This window comes from Camarhynchus parvulus, chromosome 12 (genome assembly GCF_901933205.1).
Source record: "Camarhynchus parvulus chromosome 12, STF_HiC, whole genome shotgun sequence".
NCBI lineage: Eukaryota > Metazoa > Chordata > Aves > Passeriformes > Thraupidae > Camarhynchus > Camarhynchus parvulus.
In genome coordinates this window covers 15526520-15544063 of record NC_044582.1, presented here as the reverse complement: position 1 = coordinate 15544063, position 17544 = coordinate 15526520, and the positions used below count along the sequence as shown (strand labels likewise).

The 17544-nt window shown below is 48.5% G+C and overlaps 1 protein-coding gene across 7 annotated transcripts in view; it reads left to right on the top strand.

Moving 5' to 3' along the window:
- Nucleotides 1-17544, top strand: part of FRMD4B (FERM domain containing 4B) — a 124455-nt gene that overhangs the window by 53834 nt on the left and 53077 nt on the right. For 6 of the 7 annotated variants that reach the window (XM_030956394.1, XM_030956389.1, XM_030956393.1 and 3 more), the window contains 3 exons: nucleotides 12126-12191; nucleotides 12859-12953; nucleotides 14397-14489. In XM_030956394.1, the coding sequence (XP_030812254.1) occupies nucleotides 12126-12191; nucleotides 12859-12953; nucleotides 14397-14489 (254 nt within the window). Of the gene's footprint in view, nucleotides 1-1326; nucleotides 1523-12125; nucleotides 12192-12858; nucleotides 12954-14396; nucleotides 14490-17544 lie in introns of those variants that run through there. The other variant, XM_030956390.1, reaches the window with a different exon arrangement.

Sequence of the window (17544 nt, the reverse complement as noted above, 5' to 3'; positions counted from 1 at the left end):
GACCTCTGAGAAGAGGGAGCCACATCTCTGAGGTGTTGCTGTCCAAAGTTTGACCTGTTTTCATTCTGGGAAAAGCAAGGTAGTTTGTTCCAGGTGTTGAAATTTAATAGAAAAAAAATTAAATAGAACCCTGGATTTTTAAAGTTGGGTTGGGAGAGTCTTCATAGTTTGTCCTCTGTGTGCATAGTGACTGCTCAGTTGAGAGCATAAATAACTGAGTAAGAGCATTCAGATTTTTGAAGTAACTGCACGTGTAAATTTGAGACTTTGTGCCTCTTCTGTACCTGCCTGAAGGTCAGCTTGGAACTCTGGAAGTTGCAGCTTGCTGGATTTGGGTGCACAGCTCTTTGTTGTTCTGTTTTTTCCATTTTCAGTGAAAGCAGAGTCAGTTGTTTGAGTTTTCTTTGAGGAGAGCTGTTTTAGTGCCTGTGTGACACCTGTGCTCTGCCTGACACAGTTCCACAGTTTGTGCAGCCTGGTGGGTTGATGTGCCAGTGGGGAAGGAATCAGGGAATCAAAGCAGAACTCGGTGTTTGGCACACAGAGAACAGCAGGTAGGTGATTTACTCCTCTGCCAGCAGCAAGGTGCACTCCTGGGGAGCAGGAGCAAGTTCACATTGATGGCCAAGGCTGTGACATGGCCATCACAGCCATGATGTCCGTGCTCTCAGTTGGACATGAGAGCATGTTGCTGTCAGTTCCCTCCCCAGAGTGCAGCAGCCAGGTCAGAGCAGCAGACCTGTGCTTTGGGGAGCAGTTTGGGCAGTCCAGTGCAATGCTGTACCTGGGGGTGTCTGTTGCAGGGAGGGACAGTGCAGGTATCACTTCATGGATGGCGCGAGGGTGGCTGTGCTGAGCAGAAGGCTCTGGTTATCTCTGTCCCAGTATCCCTTCAGATGCTGCCACAGGGCTCAGCCTTGTTCCAAGGGGTTCAGACTGGGGGTGGCTTGAAGTTTTAGTGCCAAGTTTTTACACAAAGGCCCCTCCTGTCCCCGGATAGGAGGAGTGTGTGGGGTGGAGGAGCTGGGAGGGGTGATGGCAATTCCCAATAAGCACAGAGCTGCCAGCATGGGCACTCTGTGACACAGGGACTGTGATCCCACACCAAGGTGTCTCCCTGCCCCAGGACTGGCACCTGTGCTGTGCCTTTGGTCAGTAACTCCTGCTTGTTCATTCAGTTTTGTTTTATAATAAAGGGGTTAACATCACAGCCAGGGAAAAAAAAAAAAAAAAAAACCAGCCCACAATTGTAATGCTTTCCCATTTTTAACAATCCCATTTCAACCCCTTGTGTCCCCTGACTCACTCTGGAAGGGCTTTTGTTTCTGAGTCTGTAATCAAAGCAGCAAACACTAAGGTCACTTCCTTCAGACTGTATGGCAACGGAAGGAGTCCGGGATCGTGTCTCCCTTCTCCCCCCAGCTCAGATGCACAGAAAACATGAAGGCTTAGTGCATGCACACTGGGAGCACTCCTTGGGTTTCTCAAGTCCATTTAAACCAGCAGGCTGTGCAATGTGGAGGTAAGAGGCTGTATTTTAATTTCTGACGCTTAGCAGTGACAGATAACGTTATTTAGTGCTCCTGCAGTGTGTCCTGAGCTAAACATCGTGCAGAGCTCAGAGCTGTGAGCCCCAGAGAGCCAGGAAGCAGCACAGAGCAGAGAAAGTTTGCGGTGGGGTAGGTTGAAACCTTGCTGCTTGCTCTTCTCTTTGCCTTGGAGGGTCAGTCCATAAAAATCTCTTTGCGTCTTTGGCACTCCATTGAGGAGATAAGGGGCTGTTTGTTTATCCCAGCATTTACAGCTGCTTTTTCCTGCCTTTGTTGGAAATGCTGCCTTGGCTACTTCAGCAAAGGGCTGAATCCAAGCTGGAGTCTGTTAACTTAGCTGCAGCTGGAGCAGAGATCTCTAACTTCTGGTTAGAGAGAAACCTCTTTTCAGAGATTACCCTTATGGGCTGCCCTGAGATATGATTTAACCTGAACAAAGCACAGATTCATGAGTCCCGAGCAAAGGCAATCGGCGCCTGGTACAGTAACTCCTTTCAGCATGCAACTGTTAAATATCTCCTCAAAAGGTCCCCTCCTCTCTCACCCCCTAAAAATCCCTTGGGAAGAGTGGCCTGGAGATGCAGCAGTGCACACAGAGCTGGGGGTAACGGCTGCTGAGAAAGAGCCTTTGATCCAAGGCACTTGTTTTGCTTTAAAAGTGAAATGTGGAACCATCTGGATCAGCCCCCTGAGTGCCTGGCAAGCTGCTGGCACTGGCAATGTTGGCTCCTTGCCTCCACAGAAACGCTGCTCACTGCCTGCTCCAGCCCATACCCACTACTGTGACTTCTCTTGCTTTATTTATTTGCTCTCTGCAGGTTTTTTTAAGAGCTGCAGATGTAAAGGACTTGTGCTTTAGCCTTCTTTTTAAATTACTTTCATCTCCTCCTTACCTGATGTCAGTCCCAGGCTGGCATCTGGGTTCCTGAGGGGCTGTTGCCAAGCATGAGTGGCTGGAAAAGTCCAAAGGAGGGGATGCTGGGTGCAGGGACCTGGATGGGGCAGGAGAAGAAGAGTTTCCAGATGACTTTAGAGGATGAGGTGGTGCGTGGAGGGGGTGGTAGTTATTTGGTCAGGGCTTGCTCTGCATGTGTCTCCTGCTTTGGGAGCCTCCCCTCAAAAACCCAACTCGGGTGAGCAGGGATGTGCTGGAGGGGACAGAGGAGTGTCCTGTGAAAAGCCATCAGAAATGGGGGAGAGCTTCAGGGCTGGGCAGTGGCAAAAAGGCATCAAGAACAGTGCTGTGGGTCTCCAGGGATGTGAAACTACTCTATTTTTTCATTTTCTGTGGCTATTCTTGTAACAGGGAAGGCTGGGTTTGTTCTGTGGGTCAGGGATGGCTTCTGGGGTGAGGTGAAACTCGGGAGTTACCAGAAGCTCTGCACAGAATAAACCCTGAGATTCCTGTTGTGGAGACTTAAGCAAAGAAGCTGGAGCTTAGCTGCTCTGCCTCCTGGCTGAGGAGCAAAGGTCAGGACAGGTCACAGGAGGGCAGTGGCCCCTCCTGCCCCTCTGTGGGCTCTGCTTGTTCAGGGACAGGGGATGCTGCTGCCGCCAGGCAGAGCTCCCTCATGGGCAGCCCCTGCATTTGTTGTGTCAGGTAGCAGCAGGAAAGCACTCTGATCCCACAGGAGACCTTTTTCCCCTGAATTCCCAGGAGATGGCACAGGAACAAAGCACCCCAGTGGGCTGTGTGCAGTAATGGCCTGCCTGCAGTGTCTCAGCACTGCTGCTGGGAAGTGTGTCTCCAGCAGACACCAATTTACTGCCTGTGTGCTGCCAAGGAAAGCAGATGTTGGATTTCATTGACTTGATATTTGTGGCAGATTTCTTCTGATTGTTTCCTATTAATTTTCCAGATAGTTTTTTTAAATAGCATTAGTGTAGAGTTCTTTTCTCATTGTTGTTTTAAATACACTGCAGAGTGGCAGGAATGGAATATCAGCACCCCTGGAATGACTTGACCTGTTCAGTTTTCAGCTTGAGACACCTTTAAAGAGAATATCCATGCAATAAAGGTGCTGATGCTTCAAGAGGATAGCAGCCAACCTCTCCCCTCTGTCAGAGGGACTCAGCATCTGGGATAACACTGCCAGAGAGATCCTGTGGCCTTGGGCAGTGCCAGGAGAGGTGAAATTCTGCCTGGGTGCTGCTTGGCAGCTGGAAAGGCTGCAGAGCCAGACTTCAGCAGCAGTTCTTCCCTCTGCCTCCTGTGCACTCAAGTGCTTTCATCCTGTGCTGGGGCACAGTGAGCAGCCCCTGCACCCCCAGGTGGGATGGGGCAAAGGCAGGAACAGGAAAAAGCCATCAGGAAAGGCAGCCACACTGCAAGGTTTCCTCATGGGGAGGAGAGGGGTGAGTTATTTTGCATTGCACACTTCCTGGCTGGGAGCAAGAAGCGGCAATTCTGCTGCTTGTGTTTTGCTCTTGGCAAAGGGCTTTAACTCCTGGCTGGGTTACTGGATTTATAATTTTGAGGAAGATTGAATTAATTTGTTTCCTGGATTTTAATTGATCGCTGTTCTTTGGTTTTGGTCAGTTTTTGGGGGTCTTATTACAGCACGCTCATCATTATTTCTGATTTTGGGAGAGGAGGATGAGAGCCCCACGACCTGCTGTGGTGAGTGGGATGTTTCTGATAACCCCAAGAGACTGTGCCTGTCATCCTGTACAAGCCATCAAAGGGAATCAAAGAGTCCCTTGGATCTGCCATCCCCTGCAATGAGGAATAACAGAATAAATGGGGAAAGGAGGGTTGCATGGGAAGTCTGTTGGCACGTGGCCCTGCAAAGCCCTGGTGCCTGCAGCGAGGGAGAGCACTGAGGTTGTTCCTGTGCCAGACTTTTTCACTGGCTCAGCTGGTGGGGCTTACATGAAAGTCACTTGATGCTCTGCAGGAGCCAGTGTTTTCATCCTATCTCCAGCTCTCATGGCTATTTTAGGAAGGTGCCATGCAACCCAGGCAGCCTCTCAACCCCCTGTTCCAGGCACTGCTTTATCTCCAGCTCATTGCCAAACTTCAGCACAGCCAACATTTCCATGTAGAGCGTCATCAAAGGGGCTTCAAAGTGCAAAGCTTGCACTTTTCCCCAGCCTGTCTCATCTTAAAACATTTCTGTGCCTGCCATTCAGTTATGGCTTTAAGTGTCTGGCTGGTCCTGAGAAAGAGAATGTCCTGAGGCCTGGGAATGGCTCTGCACAGTCCCTGAGTGCTGTGGGTAAACATCTGCTGAGTGTGCAGAGCCCAGGTGGCCTCTGCAGCCCTTGGGAGGGATGGGGGTGGCACCTGGAGTCACCTGGTTGGTCCTGCAGGATGGTTTGCCAGAGCACAGAGGATGAAAGGTGCAGCCAGCCACTGTGCAGCATCACTGGCTGTTTAACATTAGGCAGATAGTGGCTTCTGTTAAAGGTTAATGGTGAGATAACAAATGATTTAAGGCAAAACCCTGACCCTACTAAAATTAATGGTAGAATTAATTGACTACACTGGAGACAGGACTTCAGCCAAAGGCTTCTTTATGGCTTGAAGATTAGGAAGGAGAGGCAGTATGTCTGGAGACATGGTCTGCCCCCATAAAGCTGGTGGGAGCTCTGCCTCTGCCCTGGAAGGGATCACTGCAGGTTTATTGTGTCTGTGTGAGCCAGGCTCTGGTGTTGTGGCAGGAACCCACGGGCTGGTGTGAGCAGAGACTGGGGAAACTGGAGTTTTGGAGCCAGAGCTGACCCACTGGGCACTGCAGGAGGTGTCAGTGAGGCCAGAGGGGAGGGCACTGCGCTGCTCTGAGGCTGGTGGGGAGGCACACAGTGGGGTGGGATGTGCCAGTGGCTTGGGGCAATGCTTCCCTTCCTCAGATCTTCCCTCGTGGGAGAGTGGAGCATTTCCAATCCTCCTCCATCAGTTTCACCCTGAGCACCTCCCGCCATGGGACACTGAGTGGTGGCCCCCACACAGGTCAGGGCAGACCTGTGGGCTGCAGACAGGCTCCCCAGAATGTGCATCATGGTGTTTTTGGAGATCTGTGCAGATTGTTTGAAAAGCTTCCACAGCGATGCTGGTATAGCCCCAAAGTTCTGTCTGTTATTTTCCTGCTTATTCCTTCAAGCTCTGAGTGACTCCAAGTGCTGGAACATGATGAAGCTCTGCTCTCCCCACAGACACACCAGGAAACTCTGAGGTCATTCCAACCATTATAACTTTTTCCCTCTTCCCCCCAGCTGCATGCAGGCCCCTTCCTTCCAGAAGGACAGGCAAAGGCTTTTATTTTCCTGAGATGTGCCTGGCTGGGGCAGCTCCTTATGGCAAGACATTACTTGCGTGTGATTCACATTTTGATCAGGCTGTGCACGTTCAGGGCCAGACATCAGCTGGCTGGTTGTACCAAAGTCAATGAAGCAGTGCTGATGTGAGGAGCTGATCCTAAATGCCTTCAGAATCAAAAGAAAAATCCTCCTCAATGCCAATGAAAACCTGAAGTGTGGGGGCTTTAGTATTAAGCTTTGAAATCTCTTACAGGCTTATGAGTAACAGAAGAGAAATTTGGATTAAAAAAACAGAAGCTTTACAAGAAATTACTGGTGATGCTTTAATGGGTGGTAAAGTGCAGCTCAGGTAGGGATTTGGACATGGAATCCTTTAAAGATCCAGGCTGGTGCTGTAGGTTTGGGCACCTGGAAAGCAGAGCTGCTGCCTCTGTGCCAGTGCCAAAATCAAGATGGAAGCATTTTGGGATGCCCTCATGGCACAGGCCGTGTGAAGTCACTGTGCAAAGGGACAGCCCTACCTCCTGGCAGAGGGAATTTTGCTTTTTGTTGTCTCTGTTATTTTCTCTAGTGCTCTGACTGCCTGAGCCACTGTGGTGTGCCTGTTTCAGGAATAAATGAGCCAGTTTTTTATAATCTATGTACTAATGATGTGCCACAGTCCAATTTCTCACTTTTCAGACTGCAGGTTTAAGGCTGTGTGCTGGCCATTTATGTAGTGAAAATGGTTCCCCTTTCTCTCTCATCACTGGATGCATCAGCACAGGTGATTTTTCCCTGACTATAAAATAACTTCTGGAGCTGTTCATCTGCCAGTGAAGTTTAATTTCAAATAGTTACCCTGCCAGGAGCTCATGGAAATAACATGCACTGTTCAGTGCACCTGGGACCAAATCCCTGGTGTCACCTGGGATGTTTCCAGGAGCACCCAGGCCTGAACAAAGGGGTTTATCCTGGGAGGAAGGCAAGAGGAGAACTGGGGGGAGAGTCCAAAAGACTTCTCATGGAAATCAGAGCATGAGAGGTGTGAAGCCCTGCTGGATGTGGGTGGTTTTAAAGCTCTGCTGATGGATATTTAGCTGGCTGCAGCCACCCTGTCCCTGGGCAGGTTGCACTTACTGTGTGTGCACACATGGGCTGCTGAGCCCAAACCATGGCACATCCCCAGGGAGAGCAGCTGGGATGCAGGACAGGGCTCTGAGCCTGTCACTGGCAGACACAGCTCCCAGTTTTGTCCTAATCATGTGCAGTTTACGTGTAAGCCTCTCCTCTTTGGCCAGAGAGTTTGTAGGGTTTGGGTTTTGTTGGCTCTGTTTCTTTTCTTTTTTTTCCCTTTATTTTCCTTCTCTAGACCTTAAACCAAAAAAAGGCTTAAAAATAGAAGTCAGTGCCAGATAGGCCAAGTGACTTCTTTGTAACTTGCTCAGTTCTGAGAGGGAGAAATCTGTCCTGGAGGGAATACAGCACATTGGGGTTTGCTCCTGACCCAGACCCTCCCTGATTCTCCATTCCTGAGCTTCCCTTCAGGAGATGTGTTATTCTGACAGCTTCTTTTTTTTTTTTTTTTTTTTTTTGGCTTACAGCTGTTTTTGGGGTTTTTTTTGGGATTTCCTGTTTACACTCTGTCTAATTACTCTTTTTCTTATTTTTTCCCTAACGGGATGACACACATGGATGTCTAAAAATATTGCATGTAACAACCAGCTTTGCATAAGGAGGATGTTTCTGTCCAAGAGAAATAGCATAAATATCCTGCATGTGCTTTTTTCCCAAATAAACATTCAGGCTTAGGATATTGTAGGGAATTGGTCTAAGTAGCCAAGAAGTAGGTTTTTTTCTCTGCTTTGCTGATTTTCTTTTTAAAGGATGGATGTTTTGGAAAATCTGCTTTGATGATTTTAGGTGGAGAATTTGTCATATTTTTTGGTGACAAAAAGAGAGGACAACGTGTTGTTTCCTCCCAGCTAATGAAACCTTTATGATAATGCTAATTTTCTACATAGAGCTACAATCTCACCATATGCTTTAATTTACACACATGAATATCCTGAGAATTGTTTGTTTCCCTTCATTATCTGCTTTTTTTACTGAAGATTTGGGTGAATCAGATTCTTGCGGACAGCCTGTAAATTAGGAGAGCTGCAGTTTTTTGATGTAACTGTATTTCTACAGTGGAAAGTGTTTGTCTCCTTTCAGTCCTCTCAGTTTTTGAGGTTTTGCTGCTTACTTGTGTACAGAGAATACAAGTGAATTTGGAATGCTGGATTTTTGTTGTTTCCCAGTCTCTCGGTATGGTTTTGCCAAAAATAGGGCTGTGTAATGTCTCTCTCCTAATTTCCTGTTGGGAATGAGATGAGACACAGAGATGCTTCATGAATTTTATGTTGCTACTTCTTTTACTGGATAACAGCTCAAATATTAGCAGGCTTTTAAAAATAACTGCTAAGATGACCAATTTGGGGGCATGTTGCAAAAATTGTTCATTTGTACAGACAATGCCAAATCAATGAGAATAAGCTGAAAGCAGATGTGTGTGTGTATAAATATCTCAAGACTGTTCACAGCAGCTCCTGACTGAGGCAGACAGCTGTGCTCATCTCGTGATGGATTGGTCCAACACATAGAAAATCAATTATATTGTTCACATTAGCAGGGTGTCCTGAATTAAAGAAAGAAAATGTATCAGTGGGGGCTCCAGGGCTTTGGGTTTTTGAGGAGCCTGGTGCCCTGGGAGCTGTGACACAGCACAAGTCCCTTCCCACAGCCTGAGGAACAGACCTGCAAGCGGATGTGCTGTGGGGAATAAATCAAATAAATCACCCCAGTGTCATTGGGGGAGTTAAAGAGGAGTCCTTTGGCTCCAGGAGCTCAGTGTCTCCAGCTGCTGAGCTGGAGGCACCTTTTCCCTGGCCAAAATCCATGGGTGAAAGTGATGGAAGCCTCTTCATGAAGCTCTCCAGCTTTTCTCCAGGCAAGAGGATGGCACCAGGTTATTGGTACCTGTGGCTGTGCTGTGGCATTGCTGTGCCACAGTCATGTCACACCTGGGGATTGACACTCCAGAGCCTGTGAGGTGAGCTTGCAGCTGCCACAGCTTCCAAAGCTGTTGGTTCCACCTCCTGTACAGAAAAGGGTTGTGAAATGTGAGTGCTGCCCTGTACCTCAGAGCCCTGTGTGCGCAGGGAGGCAGCTGGATGCGAGGAGAGAGTTGTCTCCTGGAGATGACCTCTCTGGTGGGCGACATTCCTGGTGTAGGATGGGCTTGTGCTTCCCTGTGGTCGCAATTTGGAGTGATTTTCTAATTGCAAGGATAGGGTGAGCCAAGTGACGTGCTCTCTGCCCCATCAGGAATGGGGTGGGGATGCTTGGAGTGAGCTCCTGCACAGCTGCAGGAACCAGGGTGCTGGGGCTGAGGCTTTGGGTGTGCAGGAGGAGGAGGAGGAGAAGGGCTCAGTCCCAAAGCCCTAACCAGGCTTTGTTTAGGGATTGGAGCCTGCAGATGCTGAGCTGATGGTCGCACCAGCAGATCTGTGCTCCTCGAGCAGGCTGTGGTGGCACACAGTGAGTACCCCTGTGTCTCACCCTGGCTGGGGGAGGTGTCTTAGCAGGAACGTGGCCCTCAGGTGTTCAGGAATGGGCTGGGGGGCAGCAGAGGGGTGCAGCAGCTCTTCTCAGAGCTACAGCCACAGGCTTTTCATGGCTCTGGACATCACTGTCCTGTGGCTGTGTGATTATGTCCCCAAGTGTTCCTGGGGTGCCACGAGCCCGTGGCCACAGAGCTCTGGGGGTGCAGGTGGGGGCTGCCAGGTTTGTCACAGCAAAGGCATTTCACAGTGCTTTGTCATGGGCACCTTGGCATCTTCTGCAACCTCTTCACTGAGCTTTCCAGCACTCTGGGAAGTGGATGGGTGATTTCTGAGGAAACATTCCTGGTGTCTCAGGTTTTAAATGTTTTCTGTGTGTATATTTGTAAATGAGACTTCTAAACTGTTTCTTTATGTTGTCTCATCAGTAAAATCAGGGATAATGATATCTTGCCTATCTTCAGGACTATTAGGAGTTTTATTTACTTTTAAGGTACTTTGCAGTTACCTTGGATAGCTGAATTGAAGCACAGATGATGCTTAGTGTTTATTTTGTATTTTAATCCTTCCAGATACCTACCTTTCTCCTCAGCACGAGGCTTTGTGGATGTGTTTGCTCTAACAGAAACCTTTTTTACTCAACAACAGACAACTGAGGCAATTAAAACAGTCAGAAGTGATTGATGTGATTTCACTGGGTGAAAACTGACGCAGCTCACAATTAAAAAATGGCAACCCACGTGCTATCTCAGAGCAACAGATGGGGAATGATTTAAAAACAGTATTGGATCCGACACTTCGCAGCAGGGGCAGATTGCTAACAGTGTGTCAGAGCCAGAAATCTGCTGCACCTTGAGGGGGTGCTGATGAAATGATTAATTGATGGTAATGGGCAACTTAGTTATGAGCCTGCCGTGTTAGCCCTTCAGCTCTGGGGAGCAAATGGAGCTGGGAGTGGATCATGATGGGTTTAAGGGCTCTGGGTGCTGAGTTTGGGCAGCAGGGAAATCTCAGGGAGATTTCAAGCTGGAGTTGGGGAGGTGCAGCTCTGCTTCCAGACCCAAGGGATGGATTGCTGGAGGTGGTGCCTTGCTGGGAGTGCAGGGCCTGGGGATGATGCTCTGCAGGGAGCAGCACCAGGGGATGCAGCTGTGAGATCACTGCTGGCTCTGGGGTGGAGCAGCCTTGTGCTCCGAGCTGCTGCTCACCGTGTGTCGCTGCTCATCTGGCACTTCTGCACAAATTCATGTTTGCAGCAGTAAGACAGGGAAAGGAAGGGATTTCTGTCCTCTAGACTCACTCTGCAAGCAGTCCTTGTACCAGTGTTGCTGTTTTGGTGGGCGGTGTGATGCTCAGCAGTGCCCAGGGTTTCCAATGCTGCTGCCCAGTTTTCCAGGACACTTCAGGGAGTTGTGCCTGCAGACACTCATCTCTGGCCTGCCTGCAGAGCTCCTCAGGAGGGCACTCCCTCCCGGCTTCTGGTCCAAATGAGCTCAGTGAGTGGAACAATGGAGCTTTGTTGGTGTGGGAGCTGGGGGCAGAGGGCTGGCTGGTGACAGAGGTGGCTGTGTCTCGGCAGCCCTGGTGTGCAGACGGGGGCAGAGCTGCGAGCTCTCTGCGGTTCCACTGTGATCACCCAGAAATTGTGTTTATTTTAAAGTCTCTGCCAGGCTCAGGTGTGATGGGGGGCAGGAGGTGATGAGAGGGGCTGATGGCACCACAGCTCAGCCCTGTTCTTGTCCCTATCCCTGCAGAGCCAGAGGGATGTGAAAGGGGAAACCACTGTGTGTTGCTGTTTAATCCCTCTGGGAGCCGCTGTCTAAGCAAACACCCCCGGCCTCTGCTCACAGCTCACAATTTATGGGAGCTGGAAGCTTGTGCTGTCAGGAAAATGAGCTACTTTGAGGCTGGGAGAACAAATATGAAAGCCAGGTTTCGTTCACCAGCTCTCACCCAGAGAGTGTTGCAAAGCTGGTCCTCGCTGGAGCTGCTGAAAGGCCCAGAATTAGAACAGATATTAAATAATGTAAGAGCTTTCATTGAAATGTATTAGATTTCAAAGGGCATAATGGGCAGCTATTTCTGAATTGCTCGCCTGCTAAAGAGAGGAAGAGACTTAGTTTGCAGGAGATAAATGTGACATAAAAGAGGTGGTTCAGATGCAGCATCAGAGGTTGCAAAGCTCATCCTGTTCTTAGTGATGCAGTTCACCTTCTTGATGTGTGCAGCTCCTATGTAAGAATCCCATGGAAGTGATGACTTCCAATAGCTGCTCAAGTGAAAGTGTTACTGTGCTGGTGGAGACTCCATCTTTTCTAGAGAGGTCAGTGGACTAGATCTGGGCTGGCCCATCTGCAGGGAGGGTTGGATGGATCTGGGTTTCCTGGGTCCCTGTCATCTCCTCACCAGAGCAAATGCCCAAGGCTGTGGCACTGGCCGGGCTGGTTCATCCTCACATGTAATTCTCACAGCATTTATGGGTTTTTAAATCTGATCCCGAGTGCTGCTAAGCACCCTTAATTCCAGCATGGAGTTGACAGGAACTGCGAGCGCTGAGGCAGCTCCCAGATGGAGTCCTTGGAGAAGGACTCAGCTCGGGTACAGAGTCAATTCCCTTACCCATCAAAATCAGACACTTGCTTCACCCTGCCCTTGTCCCCAAGCCTCCCGTGCTCTGGTGCAAGCCAGGAATGCTGCCCTTGCTGACAGGGCTGTGCTGCTGTCTTTGCAGATGACCGAGGGCCGGCACTGCCAGGTGCATCTCCTCGATGACAGGAACTTGGAGCTGCTGGTTCAGGTACTGACCTCGCTCTTTGGGCAGCCAGGGCCAGGCTTCTCTGCTTGTTTTCTTTTGGGGGCTGAAGTGAGGGTTGAAGACAAGTTATATTAGAAGAACTCAGAGAGTGGAATAGGTGTGCTGAGGCAATGTGCTTTTCCTGACACCTGGATTAGCTGAAGGATTTCCCCACCATCGGTTCTGCATTCACTTTTTGCTTTCACCAAAATTCCTACAGGATATTAAACACACCCCTTGTGGTGGTGTTTTTTGTCATTTAGATGGGAAGAAAACTCTGTGGTTTTGAGGATGTTTTTTTCCCATAACAGAACTCAAAGCACGAGATCCTCCACTACACAATATTTTCTTAATTGCAAAACCCTTCCTGCCATAAGTGCAGGAAAGCCTGGATGCTGCCTTCTCCCCCAGAAAGAGGAAAGCAGCACTCAGTCTGTGCCCTTCAGCTTAATGTCATGGATTAAGCACAGAATTGCCTCTCCATGCTCCACACATCCCACACAGCTCCACTGAGACACCCTGAGTCTGATACATCACTTCTGTATTCACTTGTACAACAGGGTTTTAGCATGGCCATGTGCACTCAAATGTCAGTATTTGCACAGAAAATTTTCTTTTTTATTAAAAGCCTGGACTGAGAGGAATAAAATTAATTTTATTCTTTCAACAGCCCAAACTTTTGTCTCGGGAGTTACTGGATCTGGTGGCCTCACACTTCAACCTGAAAGAAAAGGAATATTTTGGGATAACATTTATCGATGACACGTGAGTGTGTTTATTTATTTAAACAGCTGTGTCATTATTGCAGTGTGAAACCTTATCTCTGCTACCGTGGCAGCTTGGCATGATGGAAAAATGACTTTTTATTTCAAAGAAGAAAGTTTCCTACCTTGTGCTTTTGTGCTGCTTGGCTGGGGAAAGGGGAAGGCACAAAATAGAAAATATTTGGAAAATATCTTCTGGGCCCAAACCAGAGAATCCTTGTAAAATATTTTCCTGATGATTTCACATTTCATATTTGTCTCACACAGTGAAAATCTGATTCAGTGATAATTTCCCATGTGAGCACCCTCAGCTTTCTTCCTCTGTACTTCTAGTAACAACAAAAATGTTTTGCATTTATTTCCAAAATGAATTGCTTTGCACCTGCATCTCAAATATATTATTGAGCCTTTTAAGCCCAAATTTCCTGAGCAGGGGAGGGGTGAGGTCAGTCCTGCCCAGGAACCGCTTTGCTGTCTCTGAGCCTGGCTGTGATGCTGTGGGAGATGTGTTCATGGCATTAACCCAGAGTCAGCTGGGTTCATTACCTGCAGTCTCACCTGGTGCTCAGGCTCATCTCTCAGCAGGGCACTGAAATGCTTCCCCACATCTGCTGGCAGTGTCTTTAGAGGAGTTACCTTCAGCTCCCCCAAAAAGCTGGAGCAGAGGTGCTTAGGGCAGTGGGGACGTGGAGCTGTGCACTAAAACAGCTCCTAAATGAACCTTTTGTCTAATGGGAATAACATTGCTTCCTGCTGCTCTCCATTGCCACTTTTTATGCAGCCCTGGATGGAAGCTTTCACCTACAGATCCCATCAGAGCCGTGTTTGGGGCCACCCTGCTGAGGCACATCCCACGTGCAGGTCCTGGGACACCCCTGGAGCTGCTCCCTCTGGGGCCCTGACCCCAGCACTCTCTTATTTTTACCAGCCACTCACATCTGGGGCTATCCCTGGAATATTTTTGCCACATCCTTGTCCTTTCACTTGCTGGAAAATACTTCCCCCAGCTCTTCTGTAAATCCCTTGAGGATACTGTTTGTACTTGGCTCGTTTTTCCCCCCCCCCAGAAGAGCTGCCATGAAATTCTTCTGGATGTTTTTGGTTACTGGCACCGAGTCACGGTGAGGTTTAAAGTGCTGCCAGGGGATTATCTGAAAGCTGTTGGCTTCCCCAGAAGCTCCAGTGGGATTCCAGGGCCTGCCTTGGTGTATGCACAGGGCTGGGTGCTTGGAGGGAGTGTGTGGCCTCTGGAGGGCACCCATGGCTCAGCCTTGCAGGGTTAAGGGTTAGGTAAAAAGGAAATCATTCCATGAGATGTTTGCCTGCCTTGGGGCTGTCTTGAACTTTTTAAAGTAACACTTGGAGTAACTGGGGGCAGTGAAAAGAACCAATTTCTGTATTTTCCATCCCAGTTTTTAACCCTCTCCCCAACCTGTTTCCATAGAGGTCAGAGTGTCTGGCTGCAGCTGGATCACCGTGTCCTGGACCATGACTTGCCCAAGAAACCAGGGCCAGCTACTTTGTACTTTGCCGTTAGGTGAGTAATTGTTTCCACCAAGCAAACATTACCACTTGGGTTTATTTATCACCAGGGGGTTTTGTTTAAAGGAACTGATTACAGATTTGATAAAGGAAATAAATGTCAAAGCAATGTGTTATTTTTAGAAGGAGATTAGGCCCCGGCTAAGTGCTGCTCTCTTTTGTATGTAACTATGAAATAAAGTAGGTTGGAACCTGCTACTTTTTAAACTCTTATTGGGACATGATTCCTAGGGTGGGTTTGGGTTTTGTTTTTTGTTTAAAACCTCGTATTTTAAATATCTTCTTTACCTGACTTTTCTTTGAGTGTGCTAAATGTCAATACAGTTTATTCAAACAATTTTACTTACTTTTTTCCTTCTGTTTACTTAAAGGCTGTCTGTACTTTAAAGGAATTGCTAATGGCTGTTTTGCTCACAGCTTAACCAGTCCCCAGGAAAGAATAAAATCCCTGCCAAAATGATGATTTTGGCCAATGTAATTGCATTACTTTAGGGCTGTTGCTGGCAAAGCTCTGCTGGTTAAGGGCCTGAAAAAATCCCACATCCTACGAAACAGAGCTGTGCTGGCAGAAGAGATCAAGCATCATTTCTTAATATTGCTGGAGTCTTTGTTTTCCTTGCAGTCTGTGAGGGAACGTGAGAGCAGACTGACCTCATTTGCTTTTCAGATCTGGGTAAATTTATGCCTGGTGTGCTTAATTATTTGAAGCACTTCCAAAGCGGAGCCTCTTGTGTAGCTGGGTCAGTTGGCACTGGTGCCTCCCCGTGTCCCCCACTGGTCACCAGGGGAATGGGACAAACAAGTGGCACTTTGTTCTGCCTGAATACGTGCTGGGGTGTGATGGTGTCCAGAGCTCCTCTTCCACACTTTGCAGAAAGAAAAAGCTCCATTTATAAAGGGGTGATGGGCTCTTCACTGTGATTACAGTGTTTAATCAGGATCTGGGAGGCCAAAACCTGTGGCTGCCCAAGAAAGCTGTGAAGGCAATCCTATAACTTGAGCATTCTTTTGGTTGGAATTTGTGCTGTTTGCTCATGGTGTTCATTTTGGCCCTGTCTGTTGCAAGATGGTTCTCAACAGGACAGGGGGTGCAGAGACTTGGGCAGGAGTTAATGTGTGAGGAGTGGGCTTGGAAAGATCAATTTTCAGAAGGGAATTTTAAGCTTGACCACTCTGGGGTAATGAGATCCAAAACAGGTAACCAAGGAGGGGGGCAGTGAGATGCAGAGCAGGAGGAGGAAGATACAGAAATAATCAGCACTACAGAAACTGCCTGATCCATAGAAAATAGATATTCCAGCAGAAAAGCCACTTCAAAACCTGCAGTTTCCAGTTGCATTACTGGAAATGGAGGACTCTCCAGATAGCTGGTTTTTCTTCATCTCTTCTCATCCCTGAGCTTTTGCTGTTCAATAAGGAAACGTGATAATCCTTTGAGAATTTATTGCCAGCTGGCATAAACTCAGTCCAGTCACAGAGGTTTTTGGATGGTACACTCAGCTGAAGGGCTCTGTGATGCAGATTGAGGACTTTCAGAAATGTCATTTTAGTTTCAAGGATGCTGACAGCACTGGAAGTAGAAGCAGAATGTGCCCTTTATGGTGCTCCCAAATGTGCCTGCCATACCCTGAACATCCTTATCTCTGTGGTCCAGTGTTCCCCATCTGTACTGAGGTGATGAGAAGGTGCAGCTTGTACCAGGGAGGAAATGGAGCTGGGGTTGGGGCAGTGCCCCCCTGTGCCCTCACCCTAAATCTATAGATCCCACAGCTTCCTGCTTTGTACAGAGTGACTGGGAGCTGCCTCCCTTCAGAACCAGGGCTGTCCTGCTCCTGAGCCACACCTGACCCTGGCTGAAAGAAACTGGAAGTGCAAATGAGGTCATTAGCTGAGGAAAATCACTTCATGGTGCAGGGAAGGCTTCAGCAGGCTGAGGAAGGTCCACTCTGGGAAGGGCTGGTCTGGCAGGAGGATGGGAAAGGATGAAGAGTGTGGGTCCTGCCCTCTGCTCTGCATTTCTGAAGAGAAACACTCAAGGGTATTTAAAGTAAAATTTAGCAAAGCTGTTGGGGAAAAAAATATATCAGGTGAGATCAAGAGAGGGTGGAAATACCTGTGGCTGGTAGAGTTCATGGGGAAAGGTGAGTCATGGAAATGTAGAACAGCTTTTCAGATGTCTGGGGCAGGCTGCTGGGCTGCCCCTTGGCCAGGCTGCATGCCTGTGAAATGGGTAAATCATCTGCAGAGGCGTTCTGGAGAGTGCTTTAAAATTAATTCAGTGGAACACGCTGCAGGAATGTGAAATATTAAAGCAATTACTATTTAATGTCTCACTTTTCTGAAGTCACAGCATAAACACTGCAGACATTCCTGAACACCTGTGGCAGGTCCCAGCTTCACTGCTCCCTAGCACGTGCTCTGTGCTGCTGCTGGGGGCTTGTTCAAATGTCCTGCAAATCATCCATGCCAAGATCATCAGTCAGAATTCAGGGGATGGAGCTTGTCAGGAGCCTCAAGAGCAGCCTGGGGCTGTGGGAGAGATTGGTCTGGCTCTGATTGCCCTGAATCCAGCCCTCCTTCTCTCCAGGGCAGGACATGGGGAAGCCCTGGGGTGATCTGCATTGCTGAGGCACTGGTGGTCCAGGTCTTTGCTTGGCTGGAAAAAAGTTGTGTCTCCTGCCTAGCATTTAGTGGGAGCATCTGGAGCTGGAGTGAAGTTAAGGGTTCTTACTGACATCTCTGCTCTCCTGGAAGGAAGGTGGTCCTGCAGGGCTGCCAGACACCCCTGTCCTCCAGCAGAGTGCTGGACTGACTTCCCCACCATGTTTGGAGTGGCTTTTTCCACTGCTGTGGCTTTACCTGCAGAGGAGAGTTGGGCTTTGCTCCTGTAGCATTCAGGGTTTTCATCTAATTTGAAAAGTCATCAGATATCCAGGATCTATTGAACCAGGAGTCCCTGTCCCCTGTGTGCTGTCAGGCTGTGATTTCTGCTTGTTCCCTCCTAAAAGGCAGGAAATTAAGTGCAGTAGCTCATAGTTCCTCTGTGCTAT